The sequence below is a fragment of the Triticum urartu genome, chromosome 2A, assembly GCF_056163025.1.
Source record: "Triticum urartu cultivar PI428250 chromosome 2A, HENAU_Tu73, whole genome shotgun sequence".
In the NCBI taxonomy this organism is placed as follows: Eukaryota; Viridiplantae; Streptophyta; class Magnoliopsida; order Poales; family Poaceae; genus Triticum; species Triticum urartu.
In genome coordinates this window covers 562527579-562547181 of record NC_141874.1, presented here as the reverse complement: position 1 = coordinate 562547181, position 19603 = coordinate 562527579, and the positions used below count along the sequence as shown (strand labels likewise).

Genomic DNA, 19603 nt, shown 5'->3' with positions numbered 1-19603 from the left:
GATTTTCCGACCATTTTTTAAAATAATGAACATTTTTAATTCACAAAAATTGTATGATTTTCAAACTTTTTTCTCTCAAAATTTGCAATTGTTTGTGAAAATTGTTTTTTATTTAATCCTGAAATATAAAAAAACAAAAAATGGTGCACATTTCTTCCCTAGTCGGTGCCTATGTCTATGAATAGAAGCTCCGATATCACTGCCCGCGGTAGTTACTGAATCATGTTGTCGGTATCAAATGCCACGTACAAAAGGATGTTGGGCTTGCTAGACTGCATGTAGTTTGCTGGTGGTTAGTCCGGTGGCTTCTGGCCCACAAGCGCATATCCATCTGAACTTTGTGCTCTCAAAAAGAAAAAAAGAAAACCTCAACCTTGAAGCGTAAAAACTTTGGCAATCTTCATGTAAAAAAGAACTCTTGGAATCTATTTCCTGAGTAACTGGAACATCACCTCTCAAGGAGAGAAAAATGAAGTAGGTATAGATTTTTACAAAGCGTGCATGGAATGGGTTGCACCCACCCTCATAAAAAATGCAGCACTCGTAAAAGGGGGTAGCATTTGCTGTGTAAAAAGTTCGAACTTTGTTTGGCCAATGTAGGGCACGGCTTGAGATAAGTAGTGGATTAGTGCTTAGTTTGTACATTAGCCATGCTAACTTAGTTTGTTACTGCTCTTGTTGAGTTAATTTGCAAGCTTTAGTCAACTAAACTTATTCTGTTAACTGAATTCAGTTGCAAGTTGCAGTTAACTGAAAAAATTCAGTTAACTCAGTTTCTGAAGATAGCTGAACTTATTCAGTTTAGTTAAAGATGCAGTTGACCTGAAGATGCAGTTAAATGTATTTATCCAGTTATCTTTATTGATGCTTGTGCTTACATTCTTCACTTTGTGGCTGTAGTTTGTGATTCAGCAATGGGACTCAGTGTGGACACCCCTTTCTTCACATTAGAACTGGAGCATGGTGGACTATTCTGTGGACCAATAAATAACATGGAGTACTATAATCCTCCAGTGGAGGTGCTTGACTATGTTGATGCTGGCACATTCTCATATGCAGTCATTGAATAGCACCTTCTATGGTTGGGATATCCTGTCAATGAGCACATCATTTATTGGTGCATGCCTGACAAAACACTTTCAGATGCTATGCTCAGAATCAGAGGTGATGAGGATGTGAAGCAAATGATAACAGCCAGTGCTTAGCATAAGGTTCTTGCAATCATGGTTGATCATTCAGATTTCATCAATAATTTCAGGCAAGATTTGATATGTACAATGGGAGTAGTAGAAAATCATGTCAGAGTGGTAAACCCGAATGTTGTTGCAGCCAGTGCAACTAGTTCTCACAGCACCATTTCAGTCAATGTTGAAGATCCAATTTCAGAGTTTGCAGCACTTGAGACAGAAGCAGACAACTTGCTGGCTAATGTTGCAGAAGAAGAGCATTTGCTGACTGATGTTGCACAAGGAGAGCACTTGCTGACTGATGTTGCACAAGGAGAGCACTTGCTGACTGATGTTGCACAAGGAGAGAACTTGCTATTTGATGTTGCAGTAGAAGAGAATTTGCTGACTGATTTTGCTGACGAAGATCACTTGCTGACTGATGTTGCAGAAGATATAGTGCTTTCAGATTCAGATTTCAGTGACAATGATTATGACATAGATGATGGATATGATGATCTTTATGAAGAGAACATTGACTTTGATGTTGATTAAGAAGTTGAGCAAGAGGAGAAAGAGGTGGAACCTGACTATGCACTTGATGATGAAGATTTGGATCTATCAAGAGAAGAAGAAGAAGAAGAAGAGCAACTATTGTACCAGTTCAAAGCTTTCAATTCCAAGATGGACATGAAAAACCCTGTATTTAAAGTAGGGATGGTCTTTGCTGATGTGGTTGAGCTCAGGAAAGGTGTTACTGCATATTCAATAAGGAAGAGAGTGCAGATCAAAACGTTGAAAAATGACAAGATCAGATTTCATGCAGTTTGTCAGAGTGATTGCCCGTGGCTGCTTATGGCTGGCAATGACAACAGGACTGGAGGATTTGTCATCAAGGCCTACTATGGAGATCATATGTGTCAGAAGAAGTGGAGGTTGAAGGACATGACAGCTAAATTCCTTTGCAACTATATCATAGATGAGTTCAGAGATGACCAGAAGATGTCACTTGGAACATTTTCAAGGAAAATAACAAAGGAGTTTAATTGCACCCCTAATAGATGGAAGCTAGCTAGGGCTAGGACAGCAGCACTGAAGGAGATCCATGGTGATGAAGAAGAGTAATTCAGTAGACTGTGGGATTATGGACATGAATTAATACAGAAGAACCCTGGCTCAACTTTTTTGCTGACAACTGGACTAGTCAGAGATACAAAATTTCCATTGGGCAGAAAATATTTGAAAACACTGTATTGGTTATATGATGCATGTAAGAGAGGGTGGCTTAAGGGTTGCAGGCCTATTATCTTCATAGATGGTTGTCATATGAAAAATAGGTTCAAAGGTGTGCTGCTTAGTGCAGTTGGCATTGATCCTAACGACAGCATTTTCCCCATTGCTATGGGATGGGTGGAAGTAGAATGCACAAGGTTTTGGAAGAGGTTTCTCACAGCTTTGAAAGATGATCTGAACATCACCAACAGTGCTCCTTTCACACTTATGAGTGACAAGCAGAAAAATCTGATAAATGATGTCTACAAAGTTTGGCCAGATGCAGAGCACAGGTTTTGTGTGAGGCATATTTACCAAAATTTCAATGGGAAGCACAAAGGAGAGGTACTGAAGCAAGACCTGTGGGCCATTGCCAGATCACCAAACAAGTTGAAGTGAAGAGAGAACTGTGAAAAAATGGATGGTCACAGCTCAGCTGCTTTCCACTGGACTGAAAGACTAGAGTGGAAAACTTGGTGCAAAGCATTTTTCAGTGAATTTCCAAAATGTGACATCCTGCTGAACAATAGCTCTGAAGTTTTTAACAGTTATGTCCTTGGGGGTAGAGAAATGCCAGTGCTAAGCATGCTTGAGTATATTTTTTACAAGATAATGCACAAGATGGTGAGTAAGCAAAGAGAAGCCATAGAAAAGTGGGCAGGGCAGAGAATATGCCCAAAGATCATGAAGAAATTGGACAAGAACACTAAATTTGCTGCTAATTGCCATGTATCAGAAGCTGGCCAACAGATGTTCAGAGTTCAGTCAGGTAACAATAGCTACATAGTTGATCTTAGTTTGCACACATGTGATTGCAGGAGATGGCAGTTGTCTGAAGTACCATGTGGGCATTCTATAGATTGTTGCAGGGAGGAGAGGATTGACCTAGAGACAATGGTACATAAGCGCTACACTGTTAGGACATATCTGAAAGCATATGGATACACTCTTGTCCCTCTAGGAGACCCAAATGTCTGGGAGGTACAGAATGCTTATAAGGTGTATCCACCTGTGTTTACAAAACAGTTGGGAAGGCCTAAGAAAAACAGGAAGAAGACTCCCAAGGAGAAGATGAAGAATGGTGTTAGGGTTTTGAACAAGAAAGGTGTTACAATGCACTACTCAATTTGTGGTAGAGCTGATCACAACACGAAGGGGCATTATAGATGGCAGGAAGCTCTCATTGAAGAAGGGGTAGAGCTAGTTGATGAAAATTATGATGACCCCACATTTATTCAGGTTACTAAATTTGCTGCATTTTAATTTACTGAATTTACTGTAGCTATCTGAATTTACTGTAGTTCTCTAAATTTTGCTATACATGACTGAATTGCTCAATGTCGTTGTGCAGAACATATTCCCTAGTCAGCCTAATCCTATACTGGATCCAATGCAGTTACCGACCAGTATGGTCTACAACATGGCTCAAAGAGAAATGTTAAGAAGAGCTCCACAAAGAGTTCATGGCCCACTACCAGAGCAGTTTTCATTTGTACTTGCTGCTGGTGCTGCAATACCTCAGCCAAGAGTCACTACAGAAATGAATGCAGGTAGGCAAATAAGGGCACAAGCACAGTACTTGAGAGAGGAGAAGGCTCTCAAGCTTCTGGTAGGGGAAGGGGAGGAAAAGACAAAGGAATCTAGATGCAGGTTGAGGAAGAGGGGCAACTGCAGCTTCAGGCAGAGGAAGAGGGGCAACTGCAGCTTCAAGTAGAGGAAGAGGGGCAAGTGCACCTGCAGATGGAGGAAGAGGGTCAAATGTAGCTGCAGGTGGAGGGAGAGGAGCAACTCAAAATGCAGGCAGGGGAAGAGGGTCAAATGTAGCTGCAGGTGGAGGGAGAGGAGCAACTCAAGATGCAGGTAGAGGAAGAGGGACAGGAAATTTACATGCTTGGAGAGGAAGAGGAGGAAGAGCAGGAGGGGGAGGAGGTATGCCAGGTGATAGGGCATATTGGCTACTGTTTGGAGAGGAAAGGAGAGTGAAAATTCCTGACCTGAATGCTCCTCCTGAAGAATTTGTGGCTCTTGATCCCTGACTTTGTGGGGCATTACAGTTCCATCTTTTTGCAAAGGCTAAAGTGATGTAAGACAATGAATGGCCTGACAGTGGCTTAATTTGCCACTTTTTTGATGGCAAATTTTTTGCTTAATTTCCACTTTTGATGGAAAATATTGGCATTAATTGCCTTTTTGTAACTAAATATTATGATGCAAAACTAGGGGATAACTGAGTGTTGGATGTCAAATAAATGTTGGTTGTGAAAGGAGCAAGTTTGTAGTCTGAAAATGTGCTAGTTTGAGTTCTTAATCTTCAGTTAACTGCAAATTTAGTTAACTTAATCTTCAGTCAACTGCAAATTCAGTTAACTTAATCTTCAGTTAACTAAATTTGCAATTAACTGAATCTTCAGTGAACTAGAACTTTAGTTAACTGAAGTTTAAGTTAACTGAATCTTCAGTAACATAAAGATACAGTTTCACTGTATTTTAGGGTTAACTTTATCTGTAAATTCATTTTCTGTACTGTACTGCATTTTCTATAAATGTTATGGTTTATATTGTTTTAGTTAAATAAGTTTGTGCAAATAACCAACTTTCTGCGAATGAAAAAGATCAGATCAAAAACATAAAAAATGTGCAGGCCTGGACTCGAACCCAAGACTTGTGGATAGGAAACGTAACTGCATTGCCAGTGTGATAGTAGTACTGCTCTGTTTAGCTAGTAGCACGCACTATACTTAAGCACACCCACCGTTCCACTAGCTCGGTCGGTCCGCCGATTTGGTTTCCTAGCGTTGAAAGCCAACCACCTCGCTCAACTCCACTCAACTCCACCTCGCTCCCCAGTCCACCCACATCGCACCGCCTCGGTCTCCCCGCTACCCCGCTCCACAGTCCACCAAGAAAACCCTCGCCGCCGAGCTCCATGCCGCCGCCGACGACATGGACGACACCCCCGCATGGCAGAGGGCCATCGAGGATCTGGACGGCGACGATGAGGCGCTCCGCACGGACCTGAAGGATATAGAGCGGTGGTTCCCGTCTGGTGACATGCTCGGCCACCACGCGTGTGGCCTCCTCAAGGTCATGACTCCTGACGAGAAGCGTCGCGCCATGCCCGCACCCGGCAGAGCTCCGGCCCTGGTCTTGCGCTTCGCAATGGCCGAGACGCGGTCAGACGATCCGAGGCAGCGCGCGTGTTGGTGGATGTACCGCTCCGCCACCACGCCATCGCCGCACACGGATCCGTTCCGCGTTGCCTCCAGGATGCAGCGCATCAAAGATGTCTTCCTCGCCCTCCCTGTGCCGGTCAACACCGCCTACTGGGATCGCTTCAAGCCCGAGCTGCTCGCCCACGATGACATCTTCGATGCCAAATCCTCCTACGACGAGGAATCCTCCTCCGATGACTACAACTCCGACTCTGACTCTGGCTATGAGCCAGGTAGCGGGTATTTAGGCGAGGAGGTGATAGAGGTGGTGGTCCTATCTGACGACGACCCGACGAGGTCGTGATGCTGGCGCCCGTCGCCGCCGCCAACGAGGGCGACAGGGACCTCCCCATTGATGTGGAGCTGCTGCCAGAGGTGCCTGACATTTTCAAGCAAGAGGTGGTGGAGGAGGTGGTGGAGGGGCAAGCACAGGATGGCTCAAAGAAGAGGAAGAAGCCCATGAAGAATCAAGTTGCAGGGGAGGTGCGCCTCTCCCAGCGTCTGAAGCAACTCAAGAACTGAAGAGAAGAATGCAGACTGAACTTGAAGTAGTTAGGTATGCTGAGTAGCATCAAGTTTCATCATATAAGTTAGTAGTTAGGTGTGCTTCATATATGTTGAGCACATAAGTTATTTGTAGTTTCCAATGTCATGGTTTGAACTGCTTTTGGTAAGTGTTGAACTGCTGCTGCAACTGCCTATGTGTTGAACTGCTGTTGTTGATGGTTATATGTATGTTGCCATGTTGCTTTGATTTTTTGTTGTTGCTGTTGTTATTAGGATATGCTGCTACAGAAGTGCTATGTGTGGTACAACATACTTACTTCTTACTACAAATGGCATGTGTGCTTCTAACCTAAAATAGCAAATTCAATCATGCACTACAATGAAGCAAATTCTGTTAAATTAAGTTTTACTTAGTAACTAAAAACAAATTCAGCAAATTCTGTTAATAGTAGGCTTAAGTCATTTAGCTTGAATTAGCTAGCAACAATGAAACAAATTCAGTTAAAGTTAGTTAACTGAATACAAAATCAGCAAATCTAAGCCACGTTGGGCATTAACTTGAATTAGCTAGAAAAAATGCATCAAATTCAGTTAAACTTAGTTAACTGAATTCAAATTCAGCAAATCAAGGCCACATTGGGCATTAACTGCAAGTTAGCTAGAAACAATGAATCAAATTCAGTTAAACTTAGTTAACTGAATACAAATTCAGCAAATCAAGGCCAAATTGGGCATTAACTTAAATTAGCTGGCAACAATGAATCAAATTCAGTTAACTAAATACAAATTTAGCAAATCAAAGCCAAATTGGGCCTAATATTAGCCTATAATAATGGGCTGGTTTTTACTATACATGACTAATATTAGCCTGTAATGATGGGCTGGTATTTTACTTTTCTGCCTAATATTAGCCTATAATAATGGGCTGGTTTTTAATTTCCTACCTAATATTAGCCAGAAATAATGGGCTGCCATCCACCCACCACCCAGATTAACTTCTGCCTACCTACCACCCACCATTACTTCTATATAAATCACACCCCATTGGCACAAACAGCAATCAAACCCAAATCCCTCCCTTCTCCTCCCCCAGCCGCCAGAGAAAACCCTAGGAGACATGGATCCTGGAGAGGTAGTAGATGAACAAGAAGAGGTACCCAGGGGAGCAAGCCGTAGAGAGGCAAGAAGGAGGCAGAGAAGGCAACTGGCAGAGAGGATCCTTGCAGCATGCAACCGCAAGGATATAGAGCAGTTCCTGGAGGCATTCCCCCTTGCCTCAAACCCTAGTGATGATGAGATCATCTAATGGGCAACGAGGAGGGCAAATTTCCATCCTTTTCAGGTCACTAGGATGAGGTGGAGTAGGATTCTCTACCCAGATGAATAAGCTCTTAGGGCAAATTTCTCTACCCGGCTTAATATTCTCTACCCTAAGAGCTTATTCATCTGGGTAGAGAATCCTACCCCACCTCATCCTAGTGACCTGAAAAGGTTGAAAATTTTCCCTCCTCCTTGCCCAGTAGATGATATCATCATCACTAGGGCTTGAGCCAAGGGGGAATGCCTCCAGGAACTTCTCTATATCCTTGCGGTTGCGTGCTGCAAGGATCCTCTCTGCTAGTTGCCTTTTGTGCCTCCTTCTTGCCTCTCTGCGCCTAGCTCCCCTGGGTGCCTCTTCTTCTTCATCTACTACCTCTCCAGGATCCATGTCTCCTAGGGTTTTCTCTGGCAGCTGGGGAGAAGGGAGGGATTTGGGTTTGACTGCTATTTGTGCCAATGGGGTGTGATTTATATAGAAATAATGGTGGGTGGTAGGTAGGCAGAAGTTAATCTGGATGGTGGGTGGCTGGTAGCCCATTATTTCTGGCTAATATTAGGTAGGAAATTAAAAAGTAGTCCATTATTATAGGCTAATATTAGGCAGAAAATAAAAAATCAGCCCATTATTACAGGCTGATATTAGTCATGTACAGTAAAAACCAGCCCATTATTATAGGCTAATATTAGGCCCAATTTGGCCTTGATTTGCTGAATTCGTATTCAGTTAATTGAATTTGACTGAATTTGATTCATTGTTGCCAGCTAATTCAAGTTAATGCCCAATTTGACCTTGATTTGCTGAATTTGTATTCAGTTAACTAAGTTTAACTGAATTTGATTCATTGTTTCCAGCTAAATTGCAGTTAATGCCCAATGTGGCCTTGATTTGCTGAATTTGAATTCAGTTAACTAAGTTTAACTAAATTTAACTAAATTTGATGCATTGTTTCCAGCTAATTCAAGTTAATGCCCAATGTGGCTTAGATTTGCTGATTTTGTATTCAGTTAACTAACTTTAACTGAATTTGCTTCATTGTTGCCAGCTAATTCAAGTTAACTGACTTAAGCCTACTATTAACAGAATTTGCTGAATCTATTTTTAGTTACTAAGTCTAACTGAATTTAACAGAATTTGCTTCATTGTAGTGCATGATTGAATTTGCTATTTCAGGTCAGAAGCACACATGCTATTTGTAGTAAGAAGTATGTTGTACCACACGTAGCACTTCTGTAGCAACATATCCTAATAACAATAGCAGCAACAACAAATCATGGCAACATACATATAACCATCAACAGCAGCAGTTCAACACATAGGTAGTTGCAGCAGCAGTTCAACACTTACCAAAAGCAGTTAAAACCATGACATTCGAAACTACAAATAACTTATGTGATCAACATATATGAAGCACACCTAACTACTAACTTATATGCTAACTTATGTGCTAACTTATATGCTGAAACTTGATGCTACTCAGCATACCTAACTACTTCAAGTTCAGTCTGCATTCTGCATATCTTTAGTTCTTGAGCTGCTTCAGACGCTGGGAGCGGCGCACCTCCACTGCAACTTGATTCTTCATGGGCTTCTTCCTCTTCTTCAAGCCATCCTATGCTTGCCCCTCCACCACCTTCTCCAGCACCTCCTCCACCACCTCCTGCTTGACAATGTCAGGCACCTCTGGCAGCAGCTCCACGTCAATGGGGAGGTCCCTGTCGCCCTCGTTGGCGGTGACAACGAGCGCTGGCATCACGACCTCGTCCGGTTCATCGTCAGAGAGGACCACCACCTCTATCTCCTCCTTGCCTGAAGACTCGCTACCCGGGTCGTAGCCAAAGTCAGAGTCGGAGGAGGATTCCTCGTCGGAGGAGGATTCGGCGTCGGAGACGTCGTCGTGGACGAGCAGCTCGGGCTTGAAGCAGTCCTAGTAGGCAGTGTTGACCGGCATGGGGAGGGCGAGGACAATGTCGTTGACGTGATGCATCCTAGTGGCAACGCGGAACGGATCCGGGTGCAGCGACGGCGTGGTGGCAGAGCGGTACATCCACCACCGCGCGCGCTGCCTCGGATCGTCTCACCATGTCTCGGCCAAGCGCAAGACCAGGGCCGGAGCTCTACCGAGTATGTGAAAGTGCAACTATCCCTAGGTGGTTTTGGTAATTCATAACAACATATAGCTCATTGAGCTAATGCTATTCCAAGATGATCATTTCAGGAAAGCTCAATGATTGGCATGGCATGGATGGTGAAAGTGGAACCCTCAAAATGCTAAGGACAAAGGATTGGCTCTAGCTCATATGCTCAAGACTCTTCATTTTACATTTTAGTGATCCAAGATCACATTGAGTCCATAGGAAAAGCCAATACTATCAAGGAGGGATGAGGTGTTGCTTAATGAGCCTCTTGCTTCATGTGCTTAATGATATGCTCCAAAATCCTCAGCTACTTTCCCATATCCACATTTGACCTAAACCCAAAGCCAAACTCGGCCCTACCGATTCTTTCAACCCGGCGCCACCGAGTTTCACTTGTCATAGCCATTGCCAAACCCTAAGCAAATCGGTTCTACCGATAGGGATCTCGGTCTCACCGAGATGGGATTGCAATTTCTCTGTTTCCTTTTCGTAACTTTTCGGTCTCACCGAAAGAGCGGATCGGTCCCACCGAGATTGCAATGTAAACTCACTGTTTCCTTTTCGTAACATTTCGGTCTCATCGAGAAGAGCGAATCGGTCCCACCGAGTTTGCCTGACCAACCCTCTGGTTAGCTTATTACCAAATCGGTATCACCGAGTTTGTGTAATCGGTCTCACCGAGATTACGTTATGCCCTAACCCTAACCATATCGGTCCTACCGAGTTGCATGTCAGTCCCACCGAAAATCTCTAACGGTCACTAGGTTTACTATTTCGGTCCGACCGAGTTTGTTGATTCGGTCCCACCGAGATTTGTAAATTGTGTGTAACGATTGGATTTTGTGTGGAGGCTATATATACCCCTCCACCTCCTCTTCACTCGTAGAGAGAGCCATCAGAACACATCTACACTTCCAACTCATATGTTCTGAGAGAGAACCACCTACTCATGTGTTGAGGCCAAGATATTCCATTCCTACCATATGAATCTTGATCTCTAGCCTTCCCCAAGTTGCTTTCCACTCAAATCTTCTTTCCACCAAATCCAAATCCTGTGAGAGAGAGTTGAGTGTTGGGGAGACTATCATTTGAAGCACAAGAGCAAGGAGTTCATCATCAACACACCATTTGTTACTTCTTGGAGAGTGGTGTCTCCTAGATTGGCTAGGTGTCACTTGGGAGCCTCCGACAAGATTGTGGAGTTGAACCAAGGAGTTTGTAAGGGCAAGGAGATCGCCTACTTCGTGAAGATCTACCGCTAGTGAGGCAAGTCCTTCGTGGGCGATGGCCATGGTGGGATAGACAAGGTTGCTTCTTCGTGGACCCTTCGTGGGTGGAGCCCTCCGTGGACTCGCGCAACCGTTACCCTTCGTGGGTTGAAGTCTCCATCAACGTGGATGTAGGATAGCACCACCTATCCGAACCACGGGAAAAACATCCGTGTCTCCAATTGCGTTTGAATTCTCCAAACCCTTCCCTTTACATTCTTGCAAGTTGCATGCTTTACTTTCCGCTGCCAATATACTCTTTGCATGCTTGCTTGAATTGTGTGATTATTGCTTGACTTGTCCTAAAATAGCTAAAATATGCCAAGAACTAAAATTGGGAAAAGGTTGAGTTTTTATTTGGTCAAGTAGTCTAATCACCCCCCCCCCCTCTAGACATACTTTCGATCCTACAAGTGGTATCAGAGCTTTGGTCTCCATTTGCTTTGATTTCCATAGCTTTTGGTGGTCATAGCCTTGGTTTCACAACCTAGGAGAGTATGGCGTCTAGCGAGGGAAATTATCACCGTAGAGGTCCTTACTTTGATGGTACTAATTTTGCTAGTTGGAAGCATAAAATGAAAATGCATATTCTTGGACATAACCCCGCCGTTTGGGCTATTGTGTGTGTTGGTTTGCAAGGTGACTTCTTTGATGAGAGAGAACCAAACCGTGAAGCTACGCGGATGAGTTGAAGATGTTGCAATACAATGCTCAAGCTTGTGATATTCTCTTCAACGGATTGTGCCCCGAAGAATTCAACAAAATCAGCCGTCTTGAGAATGCAAAGGAAATTTGGGACACTTTGATTGATATGCACGAAGGTACCGACTCCGTCAAGGAATCCAAATTGGATGTGCTTCAAAGTCAACTTGACAAGTTCAAAATGAAGGATGGTGAAGGTGTCACTGAAATGTACTCTAGATTTGCTCTCATCACAAATGAGATTGTTGGCTTAGGAAGTGAAGAGATGACCGATAGATTCATCATCAAGAAGATTCTAAGAGCCTTGGATGGAAAATATGATACCGTGTGCACATTGATCCAAATGATGCCCAATTACAAAGATCTCAAGCCAACAGAGGTAATTGGAAGAATTGTTGCTCATGAGATGTCACTTAAGGATAAAGAGGAACTTCACAACAAATCAAGTGGTGCCTACAAAGCCTCATGTGAAGCCCCTACATCATCAAGTGTGAAACAAAACTTCAATGAAGAATTGAGCTTAATGGTGAAAAACTTCAAGAAGTTCTACAAGAGTAGAAGCAAAGATAGAAGCTCCAAGTCAAGGTCCTACAATGACAAAAGATCTTCTAGTCGAGAGCGAAACTGCTACAATTGTGGAAGACCCGGACACTATTCCAATGAGTGTACGGATCCCTACAAGAGAAGAGAAGACTCTCCAAAAAGAAGAAGCAAAAGAGAAGAATCACCACCAAGAGAGAGAAGGAGTAGAGATGATCGTTATGAACGAAGACACTCATGGAGAAGCAAGGATTCGGAAAGGAAGGAAAAATCATCAAGGAGCTACACAAAATGAAGACATCAAGCTCATGTTGGTGAATGGGTATCCGGCTTCGACTCCGACAACCACTCCGAGAGAAGTTATCACTCTGATTCCGAATATACTCAAGATGAAGGTGTTGCCGGTCTAGCACTTGTGTCAACCAACTCCTACGATATATTTGACTCACCAAATGAAGGAATTGGAAGATGCTTCATGGCCAAAGGTCCTAAGGTAACACACCCCGAGTATGTTGATTTTAATAGTGATGAAGATGACTTGTTAGGTGATGATGATTTACTTGTTGACAACTCTAGTGATGAATACTATGATGAAACGTCAATTAATCATGCTAATCAAGATAAAACGAATGACAATGATAAGGAGAAGATTGAGGCTCTAACTAAAGAACTAAACACTCTTAAGTTAGCTCATGAAACTATCTTCGAAGATTATCGAGAACTTTTAAGAGCTCATGAGAAGTTACGCTTTGAAAAGCTCAATCTTGAGCAAGAGCATGAGTTTTTAAAGGCAATCAATGATGATCTCCGCAAGAAAAGTTCTTCTTACATTGCCAAGCGTTTACTCTTATCCACTTACATGCCTCAAGTCAAGTCTAGTAACAAGAACAAGAAAGATTCTTCCTCTAGTAGTAACAATGATCATGCTAAATCCAATATTGTTGCTTCTAGTAGTTCTCTTGATTCCACTAATGATTCTCTTAGCCAAGTTACACTTGAGCAAGAAAATAGCTTATTGAAGGGAATTATAGAGAAAGGAGTGTACAAAAGCCTTGCCGGGAGTAAGCAATTTGAGGCAATTGTGCGCAAGCAAGGAAGGCACCGGAAGAATCAAGGTGTTGGTTTTGAACGAAAGTTCAATGCCAATGGAGTTGAGTGGGAAGAAGATCAATACCCAAAGACAAAGTTTGTTCCTCAACAAGAGAAGTATGATACTTCCTTCAAGGGGACACAAGCTCAAGATGATCTTCCACCACAAGACTACAAGCAAAAAGGCAAGGACAAGCTTCAAGAGGAAATTGATGCATTTGAAGAAGCTCCTAAGACCTTAGTCAAGTGGATTCCCAAGACCACTTCAAGTTCCACTTCATCAAGTACGACTACAACTCCAGGGATTCCCATCAAGATGGTGTGGATCCAAAAGAAGAAGAACTAGAGAGTTCTTGAGGGTGACTCCACCAACATACTTCACTCTTATCACTTTGGCAAGAACAAGTGCAATAAACTTCCACATCTTGCACTAGTTCAAGGAGTCACAAACCCTCTTGTTGGTAAGACAAGGGACAAGGTAACCTAAAAGTTTTCATGGACATCATCTTGTGTGTGCATCACTCTATGTCTATGGATATCCTTGTTTGTTCCTTGTGGGACTAATCCATGTAGGTATTGAAAGTGCAATTCACTCAAATGGATAGCTCCAAGTGATCTACATCAACATTGAGCATCCACATCTTCAACATCTACATGAAGTCATCATCGACAAAACCCAAGGTTGGTTCATCCCTCTTAGGGGGGATATCACATCTAGGGGGAGCTTTACTCTAAGACATGAGCTAAAGCAACTCTAAAGATGTGAACACAACAATGCTTTATGTAAAAGTGGTAACCCCACTTGAGCTTAAACGATGAGTATGACCTATGATCAAGTGTTCTCACTTGACTCCTAAGTCAATATACTCATATATAGATGACCTAGTCATCGCCAATTGCTTGATAGATGCTAGAATTGGTTGTGCATGCTTTGTCACATATTTCAATTGCCATTTTATTGTGTGAGCATGTTGGTTGCATATTTTACTCATTCGAGGACATCCACTTGTTGTTTTGATTGTTTGGTTTTATTTCCTTTTGCCAAGTGGATGGACAAGAATGCCTAAGAACCTTCTCTAGCTATCTATGCTTTTCTCACCTTAAACTCTATTCATGCTACATCACAAAATTTGATCAAGTCAGATTCGAACCACTCTGTGTGAGGAGCACTCGGAGTCCCCGATTCGTCATAGACTTAAACTTCCAAAACCTCTTTGTGATTCTCGGTCTGACCGATATCCTACTTTTGGTCCTACCGAGATCATTAAGTTGATCTGAATTTTCGATCTCGGTGCAACTGATTTGAACCATTCGGTCACACCGAGTTGCAATAACTGTATACAGTTTTGCATCTCGGTGCCACCGAGTTGTTCCACTCGGTCACACCGACAGGGTCGGGCTATATATAGTCACGGGCAAAAATTTGGAAATTTCTCCGAACCCCTTCGCCCGCACAATAGCTCGCTCTGCCAACGTGGTCTCCGGATCGTCTCCTCGCCGCCAGCCGCCTCCAGTCGCTGGTCTCCATCGCCGTCAACGGAATTCAACCCCGCCGTTGCCGCCGTAGCGAGTCTCCGCCGAACTAGGGTATGGACTCGATCTTTGTGCTATCCCCAATCTGATTCCTAGCACATTGTGATCTTATTGTTTCTAGCCATGATTGAAACACTCCTATCCAATCAATGCGTTCGTAGAATAGGATTGATTCGAAAATTTTAGGGTTAGGTTTCCGCCGGAACCATCTCGGACCCACCGAGTTGAAAAACTCGGTCCCACCGATTTGGCTCATGCCATTGCACAAGTGAGACTCGGTCTGACCGAGAATTACTAATCGGTGTGACCAATTTTGGAACTTTGTGAAACCCTAGCAGTCTCGGTGCCACCGAACTGTGACTCGGTCTGACCGAGTTCACTAGTTTAGGTTCCAAAACTGCTTCGGTATCACCGAGTTTAAAAATTGGTAGATCCAAAATGATTTCTGTGGGAAACTAAAACTAAGATTTTGAATCATTCTTTTGCAAAAATCTCTGCATTTTGTGATGCTCATCCACTCTACCTCATCTATAAACTGTTCACAGGGTTAGCAGTTAGCTTTTTCATCATGTCTGATCAGAGTGACAGCCAGAACATGTCAGAAGAGCAGGTGCACATGAGTGAGGGCACTAGTCCCTCTAGCTCTTCAGATGAAGGCAGCAGGAGCACCCCAAGCAATCTGCCAAAAGCTGCCACCAGACAAAGGAAGAAGAGAACCTCAGACTCAGAGGATGAAGACTATGTGGCAGAGGAAGAGGAAGCCACTTCCAAGAAAGTAGTGCTCAAGAAAGAGTATGGCTCAGCACAAAGCACAAAGACAGGATTGAAAATTAAAAGGCCAGCAGGTAGACAGCCTATGCCAAAGGCCAGAGCTTCAACTCAGATTCCTGAAAAGCCTGAACCCAAAGAGGCTGCTGCAGAAGGGAAGAAGAGGAAGGAGAGGATCAAAAAGACCACTGCTAGAGTGCTTGGGAGATCCTCAATCATGAGAGATTCTGAAGAGGAAGAGGAAGAAGAGGTTGCTGCACCAGCACCTAAGGCACCTAAGCTTATGGGTGATGCTATCAGGACAGGGGCTGCTGCATCAAAGCCCAAAGAAGCACCCAAAGCTGCCTCCAAGCCCAAGTCAGCACCAAAGAGGAATACAAGGAGCATACCTGCAACTGAGAAGAACAAGGCCCCAGTGCCTGAAGCTGCTAAAGATGATGATGACGGACAAGTTCTGAGAAAACTCAAGCCCAAGATTCCAAACCACAATGATGCTCATCCTGTGGATGAGAACATGAAAATCAGGAGAGATTCAGGGCTCAGGAAGTGGAGAGAAGCAGATCCATATGCCTCAAGGAGAAGAACTACTGTTGACTACAGGTTCCACACAAAGGAACAGCAGGATTTCTATGAGACAGTTTTGCTTGATAAGAAGACTATCGTTTGTGACATGAGATGGGTTGATTGGGAGTACATCAAGGACAATGAAGAGCACTATCCTGGAGTGCAAGATAGCTTCAAAGCTTGTGGAGTAGCAGACTTTGTTGGGCAGAAGCTCACAAAGTGGAATGAAGAGCTGATCATGCAGTTCTACTCCACAGCACACTTCTATCCAGATGGAAGGATCACATGGATGTCTGAAGGTACGAGGTACCAATCAACTGTTGAGGAATGGGCAAAGTTGATCAATGCCCCAGAGGAAAATGAAGATGACTTGGATGTCTATGCCAAGAAAAAGATGGATCATAACTCAATGGCAAATATGTACAAGGAAATTCCTGAAGATGATCTTGACACTCACCAGCTTGGGTCCGTAAAACACTGGTTGTCAGGACTGCCAACGATCAACTGGATTCTTAGGCACACACTCTTGCCCAAGTCTGGAGATCACAGAATGATCAGAGGCCATGCAATTAACTTGCTACACATATTTGATGTGCCTCAGAAATTCAAGGTCATGAGCCTCATAGTAGAGACCATCAAAAGAACTGCAGCAGATCAGAAGAGGAGCTGTGGTTATGCCCCTCAGATCCAGGAGTTGATTAACTCAAAGATGGGCACATGCACATACCTATTGGACAAGGAACATTTGCCTATTCATCCAGATTTTGAGGACAATCAAGTTGTGATGAGTGAGAATGAACCATCATCAGTTCAAGCACAAGCAAAGAAGGAGAAGGCAAGGAAGGAGAAAGCTGCCAAGATGCCAACTCAAGAGGAGGCATCTGAGTATTTCTTGAAAACCAAACAAGAGCAGCTTGGTTACTTGATTACATCCACACTGAGGATTGAGAAAGGACTGTCCACCCTCACTCAGAATCAGAAGAACTTAGAGAGGATCATAGAACAAAAGTTCTATGACATGGATGTCAAAGTAACAGAGATTCAGTCTGCAGTGGAGCAACTTCAAGATGACATGCAGGAGAGGAGAGGGAAGACTACAACTGATGCATTTGCCAGAGTGCCACGAGCTCAGAGGTCGATTGCAGTGCCAGTTCCTGACACCAGAGCCACCACCTCAGCTCCAGCCACAGCACCAGCCCAACCAGCTCCAGCATCTACTTCAGCTCCAACTCCAACCACGTCTACAGAAGGCTTCGTCCTTGGAGTGATCCAGACTCCACCACCACCAGAAGATCAAGCCTGAGAGTCGATCTAGCACTATGCATTTTCTAGGAACTTTTTGGTAACTTGTTGCCAAAGGGGGAGAAAAATGTATAGATCATAGGCTTCGAGAGAGAGAGTGTTGCTTTTATTCTCTCTTGCTTTATTTGGTGGTTTTTCAAACTTTGTCTGCTTTTGGTTGAGATACTTTGATATGCTTGTGAGACATTTATGATCATGTGTTTGATCATAAGCTACACTTATGCATGCTTGATATATCTTATCTATCTTATGTGATCATTCACTTTCTTTGGTGATGAGTGCATGTATTTCATTCTTATCTTTTTGAGCGCTCCACCAAGATGTATGTGACATGGAAGAGTAACCCATGACTCTAACTCTTTGTGCATTTGCAGTCCAAAGCAAATTTTAAATATGCACAAATTTAGGGGGAGCTCTTACTTATCACATACTTCTCAAAGCAGCGATATATTTCACTCTTATTATTATTTGTCGAAGCTTTGATCTATATGTTGTCATCAATTACCAAAAAGGGGGAGATTGAAAGTGCAACTATCCCTAGGTGGTTTTGGTAATTCATAACAACATATAGCTCATTGAGCTAATGCTATTCCAAGATGATCATTTCAGGAAAGCTCAATGATTGGCATGGCATGGATGGTGAAAGTGGAACCCTCAAAATGCTAAGGACAAAGGATTGGCTCTAGCTCATATGCTCAAGACTCTTCATTTTACATTTTAGTGATCCAAGATCACATTGAGTCCATAGGAAAAGCCAATACTATCAAGGAGGGATGAGGTGTTGCTTAATGAGCCTCTTGCTTCATGTGCTTAATGATATGCTCCAAAATCCTCAGCTACTTTCCCATATCCACATTTGACCTAAACCCAAAGCCAAACTCGGCCCTACCGATTCTTTCAACCCGGCGCCACCGAGTTTCACTTGTCATAGCCATTGCCAAACCCTAAGCAAATCGGTTCTACCGATAGGGATCTCGGTCTCACCGAGATGGAATTGCAATTTCTCTGTTTCCTTTTCGTAACTTTTCGGTCTCACCGAAAGAGCGGATCGGTCTCACCGAGATTGCAATGTAAACTCACTATTTCCTTTTCGTAACATTTCGGTCTCACCGAGAAGAGTGAATCGGTCCCACCGAGTTTGCCTGACCAACCCTCTGGTTAGCTTATTACCAAATCGGTCTCACCGAGTTTGTGTAATCGGTCTCACCGAGATTACGTTATGCCCTAACCCTAACCATATCGGTCCTACCAAGTTGCATGTCAGTCCCACCGAAAATCTCTAACGGTCACTAGGTTTACTATTTCGGTCCGACCGAGTTTGTTGATTCGGTCCCACCGAGATTTGTAAATTGTGTGTAACGATTGGATTTTGTGTGGAGGCTATATATACCCCTCCACCTCTTCTTCACTCGTGGAGAGAGCCATCAGAACACATCTACACTTCCAACTCATATGTTCTAAGAGAGAACCACCTACTCATGTGTTGAGGCCAAGATATTCCATTCCTACCATATGAATCTTGATCTCTAGCCTTCCCCAAGTTGCTTTCCACTCAAATCTTCTTTCCACCAAATCCAAATCCTGTGAGAGAGAGTTGAGTGTTGGGGAGACTATCATTTGAAGCACAAGAGCAAGGAGTTCATCATCAACACACCATTTGTTACTTCTTGGAGAGTGGTGTCTCCTAGATTGTCTAGGTGTCACTTGGGAGCCTCCGACAAGATTGTGGAGTTGAACCAAGGAGTTTGTAAGGGCAAGGAGATCGCCTACTTCGTGAAGATATACCGCTAGTGAGGCAAGTCCTTCGTGGGCGATGGCCATGGTGGGATAGACAAGGTTGCTTCTTCGTGGACCCTTCGTGGGTGGAGCCCTCCGTGGACTCGCGCAACCGTTACCCTTCGTGTGTTGAAGTCTCCATCAACGTGGATGTAGGATAGCACCACCTATCCGAACCACGGGAAAAACATCCGTGTCTCCAATTGCGTTTGAATTCTCCAAACCCTTCCCTTTACATTCTTGCAAGTTGCATGCTTTACTTTTCGCTGCCAATATACTCTTTGCATGCTTGCTTGAATTGTGTGATGATTGCTTGACTTGTCCTAAAATAGCTAAAATCTGCCAAGAACTAAAATTGGGAAAAGGTTGAGTTTTTATTTGGTCAAGTAGTCTAATCACCCCCCCCCTTCTAGACATACTTTCGATCCTACAGTATGGGCATAGCGCG

At 43.5% G+C, this 19603-nt stretch overlaps 3 protein-coding genes across 4 annotated transcripts; all 3 read left to right on the top strand.

Annotated features, from left to right (window-relative positions):
• Positions 1-1883: 1883 nt before the first annotated feature.
• LOC147985902 (uncharacterized) lies at positions 1884-2837 on the top strand. Its single transcript, XM_087541786.1, has 2 exons — positions 1884-2287; positions 2504-2837. The coding sequence occupies exons 1-2, from the start codon at positions 1884-1886 to the stop codon at positions 2835-2837; spliced, it is 738 nt and encodes a 245-aa protein (XP_087397912.1).
• An 18-nt stretch (positions 2838-2855) lies between these two features.
• Positions 2856-3701, top strand: LOC147985901 (uncharacterized). Its single transcript, XM_087541785.1, has one exon. It carries the CDS (start codon positions 2856-2858, stop codon positions 3699-3701), a length of 846 nt encoding a protein of 281 aa, XP_087397911.1.
• Positions 3702-7913: 4212 nt separating this feature from the next.
• Positions 7914-19293, top strand: LOC147985900 (uncharacterized). 2 transcript variants are annotated; one of them, XM_087544367.1, is made up of 3 exons: positions 7914-9599; positions 9694-13893; positions 15291-19293. In XM_087544367.1, the coding sequence occupies exon 3, from the start codon at positions 15314-15316 to the stop codon at positions 17378-17380; it is 2067 nt and encodes a 688-aa protein (XP_087400493.1). In that variant the 5' UTR covers positions 7914-9599; positions 9694-13893; positions 15291-15313; the 3' UTR covers positions 17381-19293. The 2 variants fall into 2 exon arrangements, with proteins under 2 accessions (XP_087400493.1, XP_087400492.1); XM_087544366.1 differs by having other exon boundaries at positions 9694-19293.
• Positions 19294-19603: the final 310 nt, after the last annotated feature.

Excerpts from the sequence above, each read along its gene's own strand:
- LOC147985901 (XM_087541785.1), top strand. The coding sequence starts at position 2,856 with ATGGATGGTCACAGCTCAGCTGCTTTCCACTGGACTGAAAGACTAGAG.
- LOC147985900 (XM_087544367.1), top strand. The coding sequence starts at position 15,314 with ATGTCTGATCAGAGTGACAGCCAGAACATGTCAGAAGAGCAGGTGCAC.
- LOC147985902 (XM_087541786.1), top strand. The coding sequence starts at position 1,884 with ATGGTCTTTGCTGATGTGGTTGAGCTCAGGAAAGGTGTTACTGCATAT. Across the intron at positions 2,288-2,503 it reads ATCCATGGTGATGAAGAAGA|GTTCAAAGGTGTGCTGCTTA; the intron begins GTAATTCAGTAG and ends TATGAAAAATAG.